The sequence below is a fragment of the Drosophila hydei genome, unplaced genomic scaffold (assembly GCF_003285905.1).
Source record: "Drosophila hydei strain 15085-1641.00,03,60 unplaced genomic scaffold, DhydRS2 tig00000063-arrow-pilon, whole genome shotgun sequence".
NCBI lineage: Eukaryota > Metazoa > Arthropoda > Insecta > Diptera > Drosophilidae > Drosophila > Drosophila hydei.
In genome coordinates, this window is record NW_022045657.1 from 9,638,174 (window position 1) to 9,659,091 (window position 20,918).

The 20,918-nt window shown below is 40.5% G+C and overlaps 3 protein-coding genes across 6 annotated transcripts; 1 reads left to right on the plus strand and 2 right to left on the minus strand.

Annotated features, from left to right (window-relative positions):
* Nucleotides 1-278: 278 nt before the first annotated feature.
* On the minus strand, nucleotides 279-11,042 carry LOC111592461 (calcium-binding mitochondrial carrier protein Aralar1). Of its 3 annotated transcripts, none has more exons than XM_023304660.2 (10): nucleotides 10,560-11,042; nucleotides 4,256-4,408; nucleotides 3,565-3,727; nucleotides 3,406-3,497; nucleotides 3,114-3,308; nucleotides 2,825-3,048; nucleotides 2,103-2,269; nucleotides 1,922-2,040; nucleotides 1,253-1,862; nucleotides 279-1,180 (listed from the first exon to the last, which is right to left on the minus strand). In XM_023304660.2, exons 1-10 carry the CDS (start codon nucleotides 10,623-10,625, stop codon nucleotides 882-884), a joined length of 2,088 nt encoding a protein of 695 aa, XP_023160428.1. In that variant the 5' UTR covers nucleotides 10,626-11,042; the 3' UTR covers nucleotides 279-881. The 3 variants fall into 3 exon arrangements, with proteins under 3 accessions (XP_023160428.1, XP_023160431.1, XP_023160430.1); XM_023304663.2 differs by lacking the exon at nucleotides 10,560-11,042 and adding an exon at nucleotides 7,650-8,111 and having other exon boundaries at nucleotides 280-1,180; XM_023304662.2 differs by lacking the exon at nucleotides 10,560-11,042 and adding an exon at nucleotides 4,592-4,744 and having other exon boundaries at nucleotides 280-1,180.
* Nucleotides 11,043-11,664: 622 nt separating this feature from the next.
* Nucleotides 11,665-14,003, minus strand: LOC111592463 (STAM-binding protein-like A). Its single transcript, XM_023304664.2, has 5 exons — nucleotides 13,641-14,003; nucleotides 12,797-13,339; nucleotides 12,422-12,743; nucleotides 12,237-12,349; nucleotides 11,665-12,164 (listed from the first exon to the last, which is right to left on the minus strand). Exons 1-5 carry the CDS (start codon nucleotides 13,754-13,756, stop codon nucleotides 11,999-12,001), a joined length of 1,260 nt encoding a protein of 419 aa, XP_023160432.1. The 5' UTR covers nucleotides 13,757-14,003; the 3' UTR covers nucleotides 11,665-11,998.
* Nucleotides 14,004-14,336: 333 nt separating this feature from the next.
* On the plus strand, nucleotides 14,337-20,818 carry LOC111592492 (neutral ceramidase). Of its 2 annotated transcripts, none has more exons than XM_023304711.2 (6): nucleotides 14,337-14,423; nucleotides 18,326-18,480; nucleotides 18,550-18,873; nucleotides 18,930-19,796; nucleotides 19,858-20,468; nucleotides 20,522-20,818. In XM_023304711.2, exons 2-6 carry the CDS (start codon nucleotides 18,334-18,336, stop codon nucleotides 20,703-20,705), a joined length of 2,133 nt encoding a protein of 710 aa, XP_023160479.2. In that variant the 5' UTR covers nucleotides 14,337-14,423; nucleotides 18,326-18,333; the 3' UTR covers nucleotides 20,706-20,818. The 2 variants fall into 2 exon arrangements, with proteins under 2 accessions (XP_023160479.2, XP_023160481.2); XM_023304713.2 differs by lacking the exon at nucleotides 14,337-14,423 and adding an exon at nucleotides 15,034-15,720.
* The last annotated feature ends 100 nt before the right edge of the window (nucleotides 20,819-20,918 follow it).

Here is a 20,918-nt window from a genome sequence, read left to right on the forward strand (position 1 = left end):
TACCTGTCACACTTAACAGATCATCTGAATGTTGAAAAACCTTCACCAGCAACTCCTCATTCAATACTCTCGTAAAAGAAATAGCTTCTATTACTATTAAATTACATATTCATTTTGAAATATGACTTCTTATTAAAATTCTGAAATTAAACTCGAGTCGAGTCCAACTTCGGCTCAAAGCGTTACATATGATAGGCAAACAAATTTAAAATACCAACTAAATAAACATGGATTGTTGTTATTTTGTTTGTTTTTCAATATTTGTACATTTATTTTAATTATATTCATTTTACATTTATTAGCTAAGAGGTAATTCATTGCATTTTCCTTTATAACAGTTGAACAAATTCGTACTATATTGAAAGGTTTTACGCTTAAAAGTTTGAGTGCAATAAGAGACGTTCAGTGATTTGCTTTGTGTTGTTTTGTTTTAGACTTTCAACTATATATCTAGTTAAAGTTACAGTTTCTTCTATATAGGTATGTTCGTTTTATGTGTAGGTAGAACAGTTGCTTTCAATTGTGTGCCATAAAATGTTTGCTATTTATCATATACATATACACATGCAAATATCAATATAAATTTCTATATGTAAAAGTTTCTATTCCGTATATATATTTCAAAAGGTTTGTTACGCTTATTACAACTTGTTGATGGTAAGAAAAGAACCCTCTAGAATAGACCAGATACATCGAACTGCTTGCTGTTGTCCTCGACTGTTTGTGGCTGTGTGTATAAACGCGTCTTAGCAAAAAATAGACATTTGATCTATAGCTGATCAGAGTCGACTTCATCCTTTTGCCTATATATATATATATATGGCTACAACTGTACAACTTTAGACCTAACTGGCGCATGGCAGACGATGCCGCCAATATAATCATGAGCCCGTCGCTGTTCCAGCCGGGGCAGAGGCACCGACACCTCGACCAAATCGCGGCAGGTACAGTCCAAACTTGGACTCAATGCCCGTCAGCAGCGGCACAGCTGCATGGTAACCACCAATGTGATCGGGCTTCGGCTGCTCTCCGCCCAGTGTGGAGTCTATGGGCAGACCTGGTTTTGTGCCTTGCGAGCCCTTAGGCTGATTGCCGCCAAAGTCCACGTAGAACAGACGCTGCAGCAGCTCGTAAGTGACCAAGGTGACACCAAATTGTGGCGATGAGCGGCAAACACGAGCTAAACAACAGAATGAGACAGAAAGTTAAAGATTAGGAAGAATTTATATACTTTTGGATTGTGGCTATTTACCGGCTGTGCCCTTCCAGAAGGCTCGCGGTCCTTCTTCTGCCATAATCTTTTTAGTAGCATCCCAAACGCCTGTGTAAGTCGTCTGTCCCGTGCGAGCGGCCACCTGCAGTCGCGTCTTAATCACATCCGCGGGCGTCACCAGCGAAGCAGCGGGCACACCAGCAATGGCGCCAGCGGCCAGCAGCGATAGCGGATGATTGTATCCATCCTTGTCGGCCAATGCCGCTTTGGTGTGTGCATAGGTCGGGAAGTAGATGGCCGAGAAGTTGACGTCGCGTAGCAGGCACGCTCTGGCGCCTTTGTACAGTCCAAGAAAACCCAGTTCGCGAACAACGGACAGAGCACTTATCTTGGAGCCGCCAGCAATTTCGCCAGCCACCTGCAGTCGAATTTTGACAATCTCCAGCGGATTTGTAAAGATAACCTGGGCAGCACCACCACAGGCGCCGGCTACAACCTCGCCCCAGACTGGAATATTGCCACGCTTGTCCGACAGATTATCGCGCACAAAGTCATTGACAGTGAGCTTGATGGCCTTCTCCGGAGCGACGCCCATCAACTGGGGCAGCAGGCCGCGGTAGAGACCCAGGATGCCTTCGTGGCGAATGACCTTTTGCACAATAAACATTGATAAATACCACGCGACACTTTTTCAGCTATTTGATGTACCTTCTTGAAACAATCCCACGAATTTCTATAAGCGATCTCACCAATCATGGAGCCCGTGCGTTGATTCTGCATGCGCGTCTTCACGAGATCAATAGGGTAGACGACGGTGGCGCCAGTAGCTGAGGAAGGCAGTGAACAGTTAGAATACTTGATAAGCATTAAATGCTCTCCATTAGCTTACCGCCTGCAAAGGAGGCCAGAGTAAAGCGATAGGTGGCCTCCAGTACTTGAATCAATGCCGATCGATCATTGGGACTGTCAACAGCCTTAATCTCGGCCAGACGGTGAGTAATATGCTTCGTATAGTGTTCGGGTCCGATGTTGCTCAGGTCGCTGTAGTCGATGCGGCTGTTGGGACAAACGATTCGAGCATGTGGTTAGTCGAAGGATCAGGATGCGAAGATACCCACACATAACTATCTACAACGAAATCACACCGAAGGGGTGATGCATGGCGATGGGGAGTTTTGGTTTTCTGATCATTTTTTGCATATGAATTTTTAGCGAGCGAGGGAAATACCATGTCTTATTAACGCTTCTTTTAATTTGTTTTTAAGAACAACAACACTTGCCTACTTGGAGAAATCGTTTTGCGTTTCCACCATCTTCTAATATTGTGATAAATACGTTAAGGTAAACAAATTTGTATGCAATTTGATTTATATGAGTTCGAAAAAGAGAGAGCAGGGGAGAGAGAGAAAGAAAGAAAAGATACAAAATTTCAACGGTTATTACAACAGGGGAGACAAACACAAGGATGGGGCTTGGTTATTTATTTTGAACCGAGAATATTGCTGACCACATGATTTGCCTACAAATGAAATTGTTATTGTTGTTTGCAGTTGTTTGTGGTTGTTGTTGGCGTTGTTTGAGGTGGAAACGTTAGTGACCTAGACGACTTACCCGGGCTGATTAACAGCGCCCGTCAGCTGAAACAATATATCAATTTCGAGGGGTGTAATCTGGCTCATGGTCTGCGCAGCATAGAGCAGCTCGTCCTTGGTGACCATCTCGGTGCGACTGCCCTTGGTGGCATATAGATAGATTTGCTTGATCAGCTCCATGTTGTTGAGCAGTGATGTAAATGCAATGAAATACGGAAAGCTAACTCTATGACCCTCAGTGACCTGTGAAATTGATTGATCATAAACATGCCTTGACATATCTGTATAAAAGTTTGATGTGGACATACCGCCAGCAAGTTATCCTTGACATCGGGCGTGAGTAAATGCCGCTTAACCTTAACAATTATATCCTGGAAGTCTAGGGGGGATATAAATCCAGTGCCGGCTGGATCTTTGCTACGGAATGCCTCCATTGCGTGCTCTTCGTGAAAGTCATGCAGCAGTTGCGTAAATTCAGCATAGTTGATAAGGCGTTGCTTCTTCTATATATATACAGATTTATATAAATAGATTTATAGGGGTGTATAGAAAATCGTTTAAGTGCGTGCTTTATTAATAAACATGTTTCCGTTCACGTACATCACCAAAGTAGCGTTTGATAAATGTTCCATCTAAGCTAAAAGGTATCTTTGAGTGCAACTCAGTTTTCTGTACGACATCAGCGAAATCAGCTGTAGGAATACAAATAAAACCAGTATAAACCACAAAATGATTATGTGTATTTATATAGATAACTACCGTATGAAACTGTGCCATTGCCTTGGCGATCAAACAGCTGAAAGGCAGTTCTGTAGAGGGCATCAGGGGCGCAGAGCAAGCCCTCGAACGCCTGAAACTCCGAGAATGATATGAGACCATCTTTGCTTGTGTCCGCAATTCCGGCGAGCAGGCGCACCGATTCCTGAAAAGTAAGGTTCAATGTTTAATCAGGCATTGGCGTGTTGCCTAACAAGTGATTAGTTAAAATAAAGACTTTATCACTGGAAAAGTACAATCCACAGACTTCGGCCCGGACGCACCTTGGGAATCAATTCCAGCTGCGACTAGCCAAACATTTGATAACGACGAGCAACAAATTTAAATGCTGTGACGTCGACAGACTTTTGCACGAGGCGAGCAAGTGATAACGAGTGCACTCTGAATCAGTTGTCTCTATGAGATAAATATTTTAAAGTGTCTAGCGCACAGATCTTATGCTGCCCGTTACACAGGTAAGCGCTATCTCCTCTATGTTGATAAGAATTGCTCCGAGTATAGGGTTCGGCCCACCGCATGTTTTTGTTGCAGCTGATGTTGGTGCTTATCACATAGCAAGACTGTGTATGACCTTGCAATGACCCAATGATGCGCTGTTGCCTGTTGTCTGTGACACGGGTTTTGTTTGTCACGATGTTGTTGCTGTCTCTGCGGTTGCTTTGTTGCTACTTACATCATTGAACGACGACTCTACGAACAAGCCCAGAAATTTTCGCACGAAATCCTCGCTGGTCATGTAATGCTCGCCATCCTTTTGTAGCGAGGCGTACTTAAGAAAAACTTCACGCAGTTTATCAGTGCCGGCGCGCTTTAGCAGCGAGGGTGTCTGCAAGAAATACAAAACAGATAACAGATGAAACAACGCACATAGTCACAAATATACGCGCACATCTCGCACGCGCTTCGCTCCCTCTCTCTTCCGCTCTTTAAATGGCAAACAAAAGCAACACGTGTCATATATATACAAAGTGCCTGTGCTGTCTACGTCTCTCTGTCGAACTTAACTTACAGTGGCGGTAATTGGCATTATATTGATATTTTTAATTATTTCAGCCTAACAGTAGTTTGTTTTTTAATGACCAAATCTAGCTGGCATTAATTATTGCATCGACTTTCGACAAATCTAAACTGAACCGAATCGAACCCGCTGCCGAACTAAATGTCTGAAATGGCTTCACTTCATTCTATTGCAGAGCAAAACTCGTCGAGAGAGCGTGCAAATTCTCTCTTTTTGCTTTTTGATTTATCTTTTGCCTAACAGCGTCTGATCGTTTTGCCGCTCTTAAATGCGGTTCTCTTCTTTCTTGTGCTGCTCTTTGACATTGTTGACATCATAAATTAGACAATATTTCTAGTTTGTTTGCAAACAAACGAAGCGCGTGAGAATTACAAAATTGGTAAGGGCAAATACTCTTTATGTATATGGAAATTTCTTTTATTTTCATTGAATGCTAAATCGGTGTCAACGCTGTTGGAAGCAATTCCGTCAACAAACAACAGAATCGCTCGAAAGTCGTTCTCATTTATCAATTAATTCGTTGACGTAATACGATTATCATGCGTGGAAATTGCCATTTGATCACTTTTGCTATAGAGAGCGCCAGTTACATGCAAATATATTTACACACACACGCACAGGTGATATGTCAACGAAACACAATAACAAAAACAATTTATTGCTTTGAAGTCAACAGAAAATCCATTTGATTGAGTCCTGTATTGATTTCAAGGCTTATCAGCTTGTTTACTATTTGTGCAGTCTCACACTTGTTGTAATTTATTTTGTTCTGTGGATTATTATGAAATCTGGATAGCTTGGCAGTTACCAACTGAAATATTGTGTGTTAATAATCAATTTAATTTATTACTCAATTAATACGCAGCCGGAGAGTAAATTTATTATTTAACATAAAATATGTTATAGTAACGAGTTTTTATAAAATAAATCAAATTAAAGATAGATTTATTATCAGTTTACTGTAGTTATTCCTTTCAGTAGAGCACAACATCAATTTGTGGATGCCAACTATACTTTTCGTGTGATTTATTTAGCGTACGTTTTTATTTACAACACTTGTAGCACTTTATAAGCTCACACAATTGCAATTATTTTATTATTCCCATCAGTTAGGCAAAGGAAATAAAGTACCACATAATTCACTTGCTGAAAAGGATCATCATCAAGCTCAAATCAACAGCTCGCGCTCAGCCGTTGTGGTAATCAAAAGGAAACCTTGTTGCCAGCTGCTGTGCCAAGTACAGAGCCAGAGCGCCGTGCAATTGCACATTGAACTTGAAATCCGCCAAACAAACACAAACATAACACAGCGAGCTGCAGACAAATACAGTCACACTTACAAGGCAGGGCGTCAAAGATGCACAAAGTATTGCACATACGCCACGTGTGTCACGGCATATATATATGTATGACGAGCTCTGCGGCTGTGTTTTGTTGCTTTTGCTTGGCTAAAAGTTATAATGAGGTCGTTTGTCTGCCTGGCTGTTGCTCCGCCAAGTCAAAGTTCGCGAGGAGAAAAGCGCCGCACCTGCAGGTCGTCACGTGTTACTGTCTACGTTGCTTAATACATAATATATATAAATATATAAATATATATATATATATATATATATATATATATATATATATAAATTTATATATATATTTATGTTTGTATTAGTGTCTGTATGCAAATGTTACGCCCCTGAGAACAAACAAATGCTGCATAACTTTTAGCAATTCCTGTCAAGGTCAGTCCGCCTGGTCATTATCGCCATTTCGTCAGAGGCATGGCTGGCGTTCTGGTTGGAGATGAGCGGGAAGCTTGATGAAAATAAATCACAGAGAATAGTTTATTCGAGCTGTGCAAATCGAATCGAAACTTAACTGAGTTAACGACTTTGTTTGCTCTAAGTACGTGCAGGCTCTGAGGTTTGAGCCAATAGTAAATTCACTTATGATAACTGTAACTAAAGTGCTTGAACTTTGCTTTTAATTCAACTACAGTTAATTGCAATAAGCCTCATTATCACAAGTACGAAATAAACTTTAATGTGCAAGTGACTGATTACGTATACGCACGGGCGGTCAAACACATAATTGGCTGTGGTGACAATAAGCTAAGAGAGAGATAGAGAGCTTGTGTAGCAGAGAGATTGACAGAGAATGTGAAAAAGAGAAATACAACAGACGGGGAGAGTTACAGCGAGTAATGAGTAGCAAATGACTCCAGTTGCCTGTTCCAGAAACAGAAATAAATAAACGGCACATTAGAAAGAAAAAACGTTAAAAAGCTGCTTAAATGAATGCATAATAAATATATATAATACAAATAAACAACGGCAAGCACAGTTTCCAGTGAAAATTGAGATAGCGACGAGCTAATTCAGCCTTTGCCTGAAGGTGATTCTGCTGCTGTTGTTGCTAGACACTCGAGGGGAGACCGAGAGACGGCAATCATAGAAACATATGATGCTATGGCAAGCTTTTTTCGTATAGCTCAAATGAATGTGAATATTCATTAAGAATTATGTTTTTTTGTCTCTTTTCTATATATATATATATATATATAGATATAGATATATGTATGAAGAGTGTCTATACAAATTTAAAATAGTGACAAGCATTCGTAATTGTCTCTCAAAACAAATTTGTTAGATATATTAATGAGAAATCTTGTATTCATAGATAAGCTATATTTAATAAGAATATATTGAGATATGCAAAACTCGCTTTCTTATTAAAAATAAAGCAAATTAATTAATTTGGTCTTCTAGCTTTAATTATTTGTTATCTATTTAATAAGATAAACATATAATAAAGCAATTCGCACAGATGGTCAGTCCAGGAATCACATAGAGGTGCTATGTGACGGGCACTTGATTACGGACACATTTCTATTTCATTCAATTTGCCAGTGATAATAACTATATCATTATATAACTAAGTAAGAAAATGAGTTAGACGAGGTCTTTAGATATGATATAATGAGATGATATAATGATGCCTAAGTCCATGATCGAGTCAAACAAAGATTTTATAAACATTTCTAAGTCTTTATGTAGTTTACCTCTTCCATTTTGAGAAATTTAGTGGAACACAGTGAAATGAAGTCCTGTTGGAAACTTTTAACGAACTTGCACTTGCAACAATTATGATATTTTCTGCGAAATTGAGGCTTTAATTATTTCAATTAAGCTCTCGCAATCTTTTACATTTGTTTCTCTAAAATTGCTGGGATATCGCGTAGTGTAGCTAATTTATTCGCTTGTTTTGTTTACAACGCCAACTGTTGCCGCGAGTGCACAGTTGCTGCTTGATAATGCCAATGCCAATGGGCTTCCAGGTTCACCGATTACTATGAATTTTCTCTCTCTCTCTCTTTCGGTTTCTCTTTTTGCATATATATATTTTATAGATATATTTCCATTTATATATATATATTTCTCTGGGCAGAGGAATTTCGATTTTGAATATATTGCGCGATTCACGTTTGTTTTGGCTAGCTGCGTGCGTTAGCGACGCTTCACTTTTCCGTTCTGAATCAAAATCTGAGGCAGTGGCGAAAAAGCTTTTCCCAGTAACATACTACCCCAGCGTCGACGTGAGCGTCGCCGTCGGCGTCGACTGCAGCAGCAGCTGACAGTCGGCTGGGGTTTACGTCTATGCATTTGTATTTGTTATTATTATAATTGTTTTTGTTTTTGCTTGTGTGCGTCGCTTGTGATTTGCTATTGCAATATGAAGGTGTATTCGTGTGTCTGTCAGCGTATTTGCTGTCGTATTCGAGCTCATTTCATGAGCCATAACAACAACAACAACTATATGATGTATCTACCATCTGTGGGCAGAGCTTTGCAATCTGTTTACTTATAGGGTGCAACATTTCAAATACAATCAAAAAATATAGTCATGCATGTGTGTGTGTGTGTGTGGCGAAAACAACCACCTGTGGAGCACACAGACAGTGAGAACAGGAAATCGTGCAAGCTGTCGACAATCCCCTTCCATGACGGAGCTTTCCTAGGTGCATTACTTGTAGGTCATATTCCCAGCAATGCAAAAAAGCTCTACTCCGCTGAACAGCATATAAACTGGGAGCACAGCTGAATGAGTAGCTGAAGCGTTGAGTTTCCCGGGCAAGACAACAACTACGCAAATGCACAAGGCAACAGGCACACAGATTTATGATTTCCACTTAAAGGTCAACTGCGGAGCTTTAGCGAAAGAACCTACGCACACATCTAAATTAGCAAGTCTTTGCCTTGAACTTCGCTTCGTGACCGCAGAAATAGTCGAGAATAAATTTCATTTATTAGTAATACGATATTCTATCATTAGACCTAATATCAATATAACATTATTCCATTCCCTTTATTATTATTACTTTGTTTTAAGTAAATTTGTTTACATTTATAATAATAAGCAGTGCAAGGCACACAGAAGACACCTGCATTTAGACACACACTCACACAATGCTGAAATGTCAAAACATGCTCTGAAAAGCAAGTCACAATTTTTTATAATTTTATTTATTTTTAAAATAATATATAAATAAAAACGATAAAATTCTTTTTGAGTTGCTGCCATATTTATAAAGGCGCTCAGGTAAAAATATCGAGCTTTACTTCCTCTTAAAATTTCACAAAAAGGAAAATTTCTAAGAATAAAATAAGTAAAATAAAATGAAAAAATGATTTATTTTAATAAAATAAAATAAAATAAATTAAATAATTCAAATAAATAAAATAAAAAACAAAATAATTAAATAAAATAAATACATTAAATAAACAAAATAAAATAAATTAATAAAATAAATAAGTAAATAAAATAAATAATTAAACTAACTAACAGAAAAGAAGTGAATTCAAGCAGAGATTCTATACGCTCTTTGCCCTTGACTCAAGTGGTCTCAAACCTGTACTAAATAACTAGAAATTGAATCTAAGCAATCAAATATATTTATAATCAATCGGGAATTGCAATTAGCTGTTGTCAGCACGTGCAGCATATGCCACAAATACTAGAAGCTGAAGCGCGCATTGCGTATACGCCACATGGGCCGGCCGGCCGGGTCGAGCGCACGCACGTGAATGGCGCATGGCTGTTCTAAAAATAGTTAGAGACAAGAACAACAGACACACGCACTCACACACACAAAGAACATGGATAAATATAAAGAAATGTGCACGGCGCTCAGAGAGTGGAAACACGTAAATAAGTACATATATCTCGCCGGGCTGACAGGGTCCAATGACTGAGCTAACAAGGCTTTTGAAAAGCGAGCTGCATGCGATTCGTTGAATAAAATCTACAGCCATTATGGCTGGCAACACGACACGGTACTACAACTGGAACTCCCTATCTGAAGGCGCTTGGGAGCCTTTAAAATAGCAATTTGAAAGCCTTTAACTGCGTGCGACCTCCATCAGCTGATTTTTTCAGCTGACGGACGTCTTTTTCGGGTCCCTTGGGCGCCAGGCACGAGTCAGGACGAGCAGCAGTCGCGACAGGTACTTGTGCCACAAGCCTCCGCTTAACGGCAGACAGTAAAAACTCTCTTGAGTGGACACTTGGCAGGTAACATTTTCTACTGCTATTCCATAAGCCGAGTTGATCCGGGTGACTTTACTGTGTTAGCCCTTTCCTAGATGGCCATAAAAAAGGCATATAATAGGTGTTGATAAGTGCTACGGGGTCAACTGTAGTGTAAAAGTCACATAGATAGTGCTAATAAGTAATGAGATTCTTGAGCTTTTAGCTGATTAAAGTGCGCTTATCAATGCTTATCTGACAAGTGAATATTCTTAACATATTGTGTTATTTGTCTTCTCACACAGCCAACATAGAAGGACCTTGATTGTGTCGCTATTGAAAAAGCCATTAGGCGTCAATTTCTGGACACACGCAAACACGCCTGATGTTTGTGTTAATTAAAAGGTTTAATTAGCATTTAGAACACATTCGGTTCATTACTTACTTCTTGACATTGAACGCTTTCCTGTCCTGGTATCCAATTAATTGGGTTCAATTCGAGCATTGGCATTATATATATTGTAATAGATCTACTAGCTAAGGGGGCGACTGGGGAGGGAGTGGAGTATTGGCGCGAAACTTAATTGGGCAACCAAAAAAGGACAAGAAAATTATGAGTAAAACTTGATTTGATATGGAACGTGGCTATTTTATTTTCTCGACTGAAATGTTTAATCAAGGGCAAGGGCCACACGGCGACAGCTACGGCAAGCGTACCCCTCCCCTTTCGCTTTCGGTGACTCGTTGATGCGCTCGTTTCTGATGCGTGCTGTTCTTTTATCGATTGTTATTCACACCGCAAATATTAAACTTGTTTTTTCTTTTTTTTTTATCGTAACTCTATGCTTCGTAATTAAATTATTTTTAGCCTCTTTGCGGTTGCAGAATTCCGGGTTCTGCTCTATAACCTGAACAGACTGCACGAGGCGAGAAAACACGTAAAACTGTGGGCGGGAAATGCAAACGCAAAGGGCCCGAATGCTAGTAGGGAAATTTTAACAGTGCTGCCTAATAACATTGAACTTAACATAATATTTTTAATTGCTCCAATCTGAAGCTGTAGGGACTTTTCTTGAAATGTAAACATGCATTTAACAGAATAATGTTGTGTTAACAGTAGCGCTCATAACAGTACAATTTCATTGTAGTCAATTTTAGTTCAAAGTTATAAGGAAAGTATTTTAAAATAATGTGTTCACTTTTATTAATTTAAGCAATTTAGTAAGCATATATAACACGATTACCATTTAGTGGCTTTTCTTCAAACAACATGTTATAGTATAGTTATTAATTTCTTGTTTTGTTTCTTTTTTGTTTTTTTTAGCAATATTAAGTAAATATATATAAATATCAATATTTTAAACATTTTGCATTGGTTGCCTTAATAGCGGCGTGTGTAGAGTGTAGACTTCATTAAAAGATATAATAAATACATGCATAAACAAAGAGAAAACAGTTTTAACAAAAATATAAGCCACAATTGTAAATCACATTAAATAATTTGTATAAAGCAGATCCTAAATATATGAATAAATTGCAATTTTTGTTAACTGAAAGCTAATGTAATGCCATTTGTTTATCTGTTCTAAATAGTCACATTAATAATCAAGTGCCTGCAAAAAATACAGCTGTACAGTCGCAAAGTATGATGCCTCCATTTGTTGTTTCTTTGAAATATCTAAGATCATTAATCACTATAGTGTTTGTTTATGTGTTCATTCAGTTGCATCAAATCTAAACTGCGATTTTGTTGTCATGATGACTGTTGCCGATGTTGTTGTTCCTACAGCATTTGTTAAATTCGCTGGCTTTGCATCCAGTAGATGAACCAATGTGCTATTGGTTGGTGCTGTTGCTGCTGAGTTAGACCAACATTTCAGCATACTATCTGCGCAGATCGATGACCTTGATCTTCGACTGGGCATCCATTTTGATGTGCTGCGCATCCATGAAGAGAGGTGGATCATTGGGGTGCGGGTGAAATCCGCTTTGCCGGCACTGTGCGATGTAGTCCAGGCCATATTGCGGCGTGAGAATGAAGAAACCAGTTCTAAAAATAATAATACAAATTGCTTAGTCTGATTCAGAGAAAAAAACCGAAAAAACAATGACAATGACTCACGTATTGTACTTGGGCGCACAGACGATGGCTATTGCCTCTGGCATCATCATCTGGTAGGAGCAGTGCGTGTGCAAGTCAACGGAGGACAGAAAAGCAGTTTGACTAGGATGTGTCTGTCAATGAAAGTGATGGGTGCGAGTGACTCATTAGTCAATTATATATAGGCTATGCGTATGACCACCTACATGTATCCAGCCAAGCGTAATGAGCTGCATTTGATCCTGGACATCAAAGATCTGCTCCTCGTGCATCGTGTTGCAGCTATCGGGCGTGCCTTGCTGCTGGGGCGCAATAATATGCGTTATATAGAGTTCATTGTGGGCCAGATGGCCGGCCAGAACACCGCAAGTCTCTACATTATTGGAGGTATTGGCATGCGCCAGCTTCAGGAACACATCCATGGTATCGCCGGGCACATTGACACTGCGCAATGAGCCAGCTAGCAAAGAGTCCGTGCGGTTAAACTGCGGCTTCCGGCTGCGATCAAATGCGGGCTTTGTTGACGAGCTGTAAGGTAAGTCGTGTTAGTCTTGCGCATCTGTGTCTTTAGAATAACTCACTTGGCTAACTTGTCGGCGGCGCCAGCATCAGGTGCCATTGGCAATAGTAGACCCGAGTTGGGCAAGTTGGTACGATTGGTGCCTGAGGGAAAATCGTTCGGATAGACCACCTGATCCAGCAGACTCAGATCTGGTGCCGTTGGTTGGCTGCTCGGATCCATTTGTACGTGCAAGTTGGCGGGTATGAGGGAAGGAACAGATGCAGCTGCCGCTGCTTTCTTGTTGGCCATTTGCTGCTGACGCTCTCGTTCCTGTTCGCGTATACGCTCCGCCTCCTTGTTGGCTAGAAACTGCTCATATTCACGTTCATACTGAGCCAGCAACTTGTTGCGCAGCTTCTCCGTTGTGGGCATGATCTCGTCCTTAATCGTCTTATTGATGGCCTTCACATCGGCCTTAACGCTGGCATAGTCGGGATGCTGGCGTATCTTCTCTATAAACAGCGTCATGTAGCGCATGTACAATATAAATGCGTTCTCATGGTCTCCCTCATTCAAATAGACGTTGGCCATGCGCAGGATCTCAGTTCCGGCGCGGTAATAGCTGCAAGTAGAAGCAAGCGATTCATCGGGAATAAATGAATCAGCCAAATAAAATATCTCGTTGCTGTTGTTGCTAATGGCATGCATCTGGCAGCCTATAGAGCTCGCAATAAGATACCCACGCACGCATACACTGACAGTCATTCATGTGAGTATTTGTGTGAATGTGCGTGTATGTGTGAATATCCTTCAAAAGGCAAATGCGCATGCAAGGTCTTCGCCTAACGAAGTGTGGGTTGACATTTGAGTAGGATTTCCGCTTGGCGCCACAACAGTGAACCTTTAGATGCTCTTCAACTTACCGCGACACTTTCATATTCTTGTCCACATCGATGAGATTGCCGCAGTGGGACAAGTTTTTAATCCGCTGCTGCGGCTCCACAACGCCCATGTTCATGTTATTCACGGCCTTCGACATGTTTTTTCTTTTAATTTGTTTTTTTTAACTTGACTTCAATATCGTGTTCTTTGCCTCTGCTTGATGTTGTGTTTACCGTTCAGCTTAGCTCTAGTTTTCATTTGTAGTTTTGCCTTTCCCAAGGATTTGATTATTTTGTAACAATTGTAAGCGAATTTCTCATTACGCAGGTGTTCGTAGTGATGGCGTCGCTTGAAAACTGTGTGAACAGCTGTTCGTTACAAAAAAAGTTAAATATATCCCTTTAACAGCTGCGTTAACAGCTGTTGAAATGGATTGGTATCGATATTAACCTATTGGGTCGATAACTTTATATAGATTGCTCGCACAACTGTTAACGCAAATTTGAGCAGTCGTTAATATTTGAAAAATCATTAAATTAACATGATACAAATTTCTAATAAACTATAAACAATAAACTCACACTTGCAAACTTCTGATTATATGCAAGGCTTGGACGTTCGCACATACCAATAATCCTTATCACTTCAATAATTATAGCTTAGCTAATCTTCAAAAAACATTAACGCAGTAGTTATCAGCTATTATTTTAAAGACCCCCATTTGACCAAACTTGAACAATTGATCGGCCACTTTTGCTAGTTAGTTATAGAGCCTGCGTGTGACTTGTAGTGTGAGCAGCTGCCTGCTTGGTCAATATTTTGAAGTAAGTTAAACCAATGCAACCGAAGCTTTTTACTACATATTTTGATGTGATACTAAAAGATTTATTAAAATATATAAAATATTATTTGCTGCATGACTTTAAGTTCAAGTAAATTAAAGTTCAAGTGGCTCAAGTATTTGTTATTAATAGTTAGCTAATCTCTAGTTTTGATCTGCTATGATAAGCTATCAAGCGGGACAACTGAGGCGATAAATCTGGGCATGTCCCAATAGCAACTGCGTGACAAAGGGTAACTGAGAAACAGGCGCTCAAACAAAGGCGGCACATAAAGACCACGTTTCAGACTTTAGCTCCAACTATATCTGCTGTGATAATGCATAGCAATTGAACAACTGAGCAAATGACTGCATGAGCCGGTGACTAACTGAGCGCTGGATGGCAATCAATGTAAAGCAAAAAAAACTCACCAAATGCCATTCAAAACACAAGCAAAATAATATAAATAAATAAACAAAACGCAAGCATGGCCAGAGAGACGAAAGAGAGAGAGAGAAAGAGAGAGATCGTGGTTCCATCTTGGTCAGTCAGTGGCCCAGTCATCGAGCAGTCGAGCGCCAGATTGGGCGCATAGCGGGCGTCATTTACAAAATCTCCAGCGCGACAAAACACATAAAAAACAACGCGACTTCGAGCCGAAAATCGGTTTCAGTTTCGTTTTCGTTCCATTGCTTGTTGTGGGGGGCGTGGCAGGCGGGCAGGGGCCAGGTCTCTTGTGTAGCGCAGATAAATATACATATGCACATGTATGTATGTCCCATCGAAGTGGCATGTTTTGAAATCTTGTTTCACATTTGGAACGGAAAGAGTTTTTGCAATCGGCTCGGGCATCGAATGTCCAGCAAATAAATATTGTAACGTGTTAAACCGCAAATCGCGATCATAATTAAGTAATTAATTGAGGAGCCCATAGCGTGAGATAAGCCCGACTCAATTCAGCTAAAACTGCGACCAGCCCAGGGCTTGAAGTCCACGTAGAGTCTCTGAATCAGTGCTCTCTGGACCATTTGTGGTATTAGTAACTGAAATTGAAATTGAAATTGCAATAGTAATTGTTATTAGTCTTCGAGCTAATCAGTGCCAAGGCAAAGGAGCCTCGTTGCATAAGCTAACTAAGTGCCGCGCTTAACCTCGAAAATTTGAACGAGAATCGCGATTCACAAACAAGAAAAAAAAGTGAGAAAAAAACTGTATGAAAAGGCTCATCAGCCCCTCCACATGAACCGAAATCTTTTGTAATTCGCTCAATTGGATGCCAGGAGATACATTTGAATCTTTTGTAAGTGGCGCGCACAATGGCGAGTGGACTTCATGGACTCAAATTGTCCCAATTAAAATCAGATAAAAACCAATTGCAATTTGGATAAAAGCGGAATTGAATATAACAGAAATAGGCAATGCGAATTTCCAATTATATAAAACAATCGAGTCAATAAACATCTTATCAGATTGTGAATATGCAAAAATGAAAGCCAAAAATAATAATAAAACAAGAAGCTGAATAGCAATTTTTTGTTTCCAACTTATATTTGTTGGCCCTGCAGCTGTTATCGTTGTGCCTTTGCTTTCCATACCCTGCCAGGTGGTGTCGGTGACACATGTGGCCACTTATGGACATGTGGCATATATAGTTAAGTGTCTACTATATCAGCAGCTGATATAGGTTCTTTATGGTACTCGTGTGCCCTTGAAGAGATCTTGCTTGAAACAGTATTCAGCTATATCTTCTTATCAAGATGAAGTCTGCATAACATCTAGATATGGCTAACTAAAGTAAAGTAAAGTAAGGTTTATTGTAGGAAAAACTTTTGTATCTAGAAATATTCTTCAATTAAGGAAAACATTTCATCATTTAGCACCATTTCAATAGATTCAAATATTAACTCTTGTTGCTAAATCAAGATATTTTTACCATAAAGCTCAAAAACAATCTCAGTGTTCGGAGGTGTCAAAGTGTACTCAAATGTGCGGCTTGCGAGGTTGTTTTAAATTTTTTTTTTTGGTTTTTAAGTATTTTTTTTATTTTCTGTGCTTTGTTGCCAGTGGTCTTTGGCTTTTGTGGTCTGGCCAGCGGCATATGAGTATGTATTTTATTTAATTTTCGTTTTCAATGTCGGCCTGCGGCGACTGAATTATGCAAAGCGCGCGACAATCTCGATAATTGTCGAGTGGGGCTTGGGGGCGGCTGTTGTTGGAGTGACATGGTGCGGCATACAAAACAATTACTCAGACTGGATTTCCTATTTGGAGCCTGCTAAATAAAAGTTCTTTTGTGTAAAACGTGGCCCGCATGCAATGAAGAAAATATACATAAATGCGAACAGATTTTCTGGAAAAGCAATGCGAACAAAAGGCGCATACAAACTGAGTTACTCTTGTTTGCAGTTAACTCAGCATTGGCCACGGGCCAGCTATTACAGCAGCAGCAGCAGCAGCAGCAACAACAGCTTTGGCAGCAGAAGAAGGCTAACGATTTCGCAAGCTGATAAAAACTGGTTTTCAGTAACGAGTCGCAGTTGCTGTCGCTGCTCTTTCTTCCAGCTGATAAGGGCAGCAGCAATAACAACAGCAACAGCAACAGCAACAGCAACAGCAACAACAACAGCTACAACAACAACAACAGAGTTGTTTTGCTTTGATTTAATACGCACTTATCTATTTATTGATTGGATGCAACTGGCGAAGGCCAATGCGATTACAGACACCTAAATAAATTAGCATTTGTCGCTGGCCAACGACCGCATTATCCATATGAATGTAAACATTTTTAAAAAACGTATAAGACATGCATATATATATAAATATATATATATATATATATGCATAGACATATAATAGATGTATATATATATTATATGTCTATGCACTGTCTGAGCTATAGGGCCTTTGTTTATATTGTAATGTTGTAATCAAATGTTGCCAATATTTGCTCAATACTTAAATGCTCTCTTCAGTGACGGTTAGTATAATTGGCAAATTTGATAAAGGTTTTTGAACTCGTTCACGAAGTGAAAAAAGTATATTGGTTCTGTGTAATGTCCCAAGCTAGCGTGGATATTAAGATTTTTCCACTAGGGGCGTGCCAAAGCGGCAAATATTATATAACAGAATCTCTATAGATATTTGAATTTGGAATATTTACTCGTGTTGACAACCCAGGATCTAAAACATGTAAAGTTTAATCAGTTTTATTTACTGTTTCAATTAATATGAAATTAATATCAGTTTCATACAGACAATTGGCAGTGATGAGTTTAAATCTGTTCGAATATAGTTAAATATGGAATCGATGTAAAGTTAAAGAAGTGATTAATGATATTGTAAGAGTTATTAGTTGTTAATGCAAATTGATTTCACACAACTTTTATTAAACTGAAATTTTTTAAATCTTTTTTGTAAAAACAATTTTTTTTATTTTGTAATTTAATCATATTCGTATGCACTTTGTATGCATTCTCAAATATATATACTTTATTTTAATTTTTCTAATATGTCCCTACCTTATGCTCATCTGAAAATTCTACCAGGACTCAAAGAGCATCGAACATAATTAATTTGAAAACATTATGTTTTCCATTAGATCTGACTAAACCTATTTTAAAACTTAAGCCCTTCAAATTGATAAAAATATTATTTATTGTTCTCTGTTATCAACAATTACTATAAAAACTTTAATCGAATAGAAATTGCTCAGTTAGAAAATATTTTTAACTATTTTAGTTTAGTTATAGCTTAAGTTTTAGATTACCTTGAATCGCTCTTAAAGTCTCTAATATTTTCTAGAGTAGTAAAGATCGTCCTATCTCCTCTGTGTCTTCTCCGCTCTCTCACTCGTTGGCTTCTCTAAACAGCTAAAAATTCTCAAAATTAAATTTCTTTTGTAGGTCAATTAATGAGCGTACATAAAAGAAGTATGGCTAATTGGAAATTCGGCCTAATCACGCTGTTAGCGCTTAGCGGGCTCAGCTGCCTGGCCAACGCCTATAGAGTGGGCGTGGGACGAGCCGACATTACCGGACCGCCAGTGGAAATTAATTTCGTAAGTTTGTGACAGGCACTTGACAGGCGGGTGAGCTTAACTGAATTACCTGTACAATCCTCTGCACAGATGGGCTACGCGAACATCAAGCAGATTGGACGAGGCCTGCACACGCGCACCTTTGCGCGCGCCTTCGTCGTGGAGGACGAGAATGGGCATCGCGTGGCCTTCATCAGCGCCGACTGCGGCATGATGGGCTATGGCCTCAAGCGGGAGGTGCTGAAGCGGCTGCAGGCGCGCTACGGTAACATCTACAACGCCGAGAATGTCGCCATCAGTGGCACCCACACGCATGGAGCACCTGGCGGCTTTCTAATGCACTTGCTCTATGACATTTCCATTCTGGGCTTCGTGCCACAAACCTTTGAGGTTATGGCTCAAGGACTCTACCTGGTAAGAGGCGAACATAAAGAAATCATTTCAGTATTAATTCAATCAATCCTGTCTAGAGCATCAAACGCGCCACGGACAACCTGGTAGATGGTCGGATCTATTTCTCCAAGACGTTGGTGCTCAATGTGAACATAAATCGCTCGCCGTCGTCGTATCTGCGCAATCCTGCGGAGGAGCGGGCCCAGTATGAGCACGATACGGACAAGACGCTGGCGCAGCTACGCTTCGTGGACAAGGAGAACAATCTGCTGGGCGCCTTCAACTGGTATGCCGTGCACGCCACCTCGATGAACAACACCAATAAGCTGGTGACCAGCGACAACATGGGCTACGCTGCGCTTCTGCTGGAGAAGGAGTACAATCCGAATAAGATGCCCGGCAAGGGCAAATTTGTGGGCGCCTTCTGCTCCTCGAACTTGGGCGATGTTTCGCCCAACATCATGGGACCAAAGTGCTCTATTTCGGGCAACGAGTGCGACATACTCACCTCGCACTGTCCCAAAGGCGAGGGCGAGTGCTTTGCCTCCGGTCCGGGGCGCGACATGTTCGAGAGCACACAGATCATTGGACAGCGCCTGGCTGAAGCCGCTCTGGGCTTGTTGAACGAACAGAGTCAGGAGTCGACAGCACGCGAGGTAACTGGCGATGTGCGCTTCATTCATCAGTTTGTCGATATGCCCAATTACAATGGCAGCACGTACAATCCGCTCACACGCAAGCTGGACAAGATTAAGGGCTGCCAGCCTGCTATGGGCTACAGTTTCGCGGCTGGCACCACCGACGGTCCTGGAGCCTTCAGCTTTGAGCAGGGCACCACGACGGACAACCCCATGTGGAACTTTGTGCGCGACTTCATAGTGCCGCCCACTCAGGAGGATATCAAGTGCCATGAGCCGAAGCCCATTCTGCTGGCCACGGGTCGAGTGAGTAGCTAAGTGATAAAGGCGAAGAGTACAGCAGTTAATAGCTATTTCCCCCTATTAGGCAACCTTCCCGTATGAGTGGCAGCCCAAAATTGTGTCCAATCAAATCCTTAAGATCGGAGATGTCATCATTGCCGCCGTTCCTTGCGAATTTACAACCATGGCTGGACGCCGCTTGCGGAATCAGATCAGAGCTGCTGCCTCGGCTGCTGGTGGCATCGATACGGAGGTGATCATTGCTGGCCTGACCAACATCTACTCCAGCTATACCGTCACTCCCGAGGAGTATCAGGCGCAGCGTTATGAGGCTGCCTCCACAATATTTGGCCCGAACACGCACACCATCTACATGGACGTCTTCGAGCGCCTGACTAAAGCGATGATGCGCAATCAGAGTGTGGAGGCTGGCCCCAGCCCACCATATATGAATGACGTGATGCTTTCACTGAATACGGGAGTGCTGTTCGATGGTCATCCCATTGGGACCGATTTCGGCTATGTGAAGACCCAGCCTAATAAGCAATATGGCATTAATGACACCGTCAGAGCCACCTTTATTTCGGGCAATCCGCGCAACAATCTCTTCACAGAGAAAACATACTTTTCGGTGGAGCGTAAGATCAACGAGGATCGCTGGAAGATCACCTATACGGATGCTAGCTGGGAGACTAAGTGAGTATCATTATATTCCCTTTATGACATTGAGTCTAACTGACTATTTACAGAATGGTCTGGCATCGTACTAACACGATTCTGGGCTTTAGCGAGCTGGAGATCTTCTGGAACATCAGTCCCCAGACGCTGCCTGGCGAGTATCGCATACGGCACTCCGGTGAATATAAGTATATACTAGGTGGAAAGTATCCCTACGAGGGCCTGACGCATTCCTTTACTGTCACTGAGGATTAATTGTCATCAGTTGATCAGCCCAAACTAATCAGTGTATTTATTTACCATTCACAAATGATGATGAAAAGCTTTATATTTTAAACACTAATAAATTGAATGCCAAATTTTTTAGAACTTAAATAAAATCAATTCGAAAAAGAAGTCAATTTTATATTTATTTGGATATTTCTAATTATGATGTTGTGCACAGTTTATCTCCAGACAATTAACATC

Excerpts from the sequence above, each read along its gene's own strand:
- LOC111592461 (XM_023304660.2), bottom strand. The coding sequence starts at position 10,625 with ATGCCAATGCTCGAATTGAACCCAATTAATTGGATACCAGGACAGGAA. Across the intron at positions 3,728-4,255 it reads TAGAGTCGTCGTTCAATGAT|GAATCGGTGCGCCTGCTCGC; the intron begins GTAAGTAGCAAC and ends CTTACTTTTCAG. Across the intron at positions 1,863-1,921 it reads CGTGGGATTGTTTCAAGAAG|GTCATTCGCCACGAAGGCAT; the intron begins GTACATCAAATA and ends ATTGTGCAAAAG.
- LOC111592463 (XM_023304664.2), bottom strand. The coding sequence starts at position 13,756 with ATGTCGAAGGCCGTGAATAACATGAACATGGGCGTTGTGGAGCCGCAG. Across the intron at positions 12,744-12,796 it reads GCCGCCGACAAGTTAGCCAA|CTCGTCAACAAAGCCCGCAT; the intron begins GTGAGTTATTCT and ends CTTACCTTACAG. Across the intron at positions 12,350-12,421 it reads TTACGCTTGGCTGGATACAT|ACACATCCTAGTCAAACTGC; the intron begins GTAGGTGGTCAT and ends TTTCATTGACAG.
- LOC111592492 (XM_023304711.2), top strand. The coding sequence starts at position 18,334 with ATGAGCGTACATAAAAGAAGTATGGCTAATTGGAAATTCGGCCTAATC. Across the intron at positions 18,481-18,549 it reads CGCCAGTGGAAATTAATTTC|ATGGGCTACGCGAACATCAA; the intron begins GTAAGTTTGTGA and ends TCCTCTGCACAG. Across the intron at positions 19,797-19,857 it reads TTCTGCTGGCCACGGGTCGA|GCAACCTTCCCGTATGAGTG; the intron begins GTGAGTAGCTAA and ends TCCCCCTATTAG.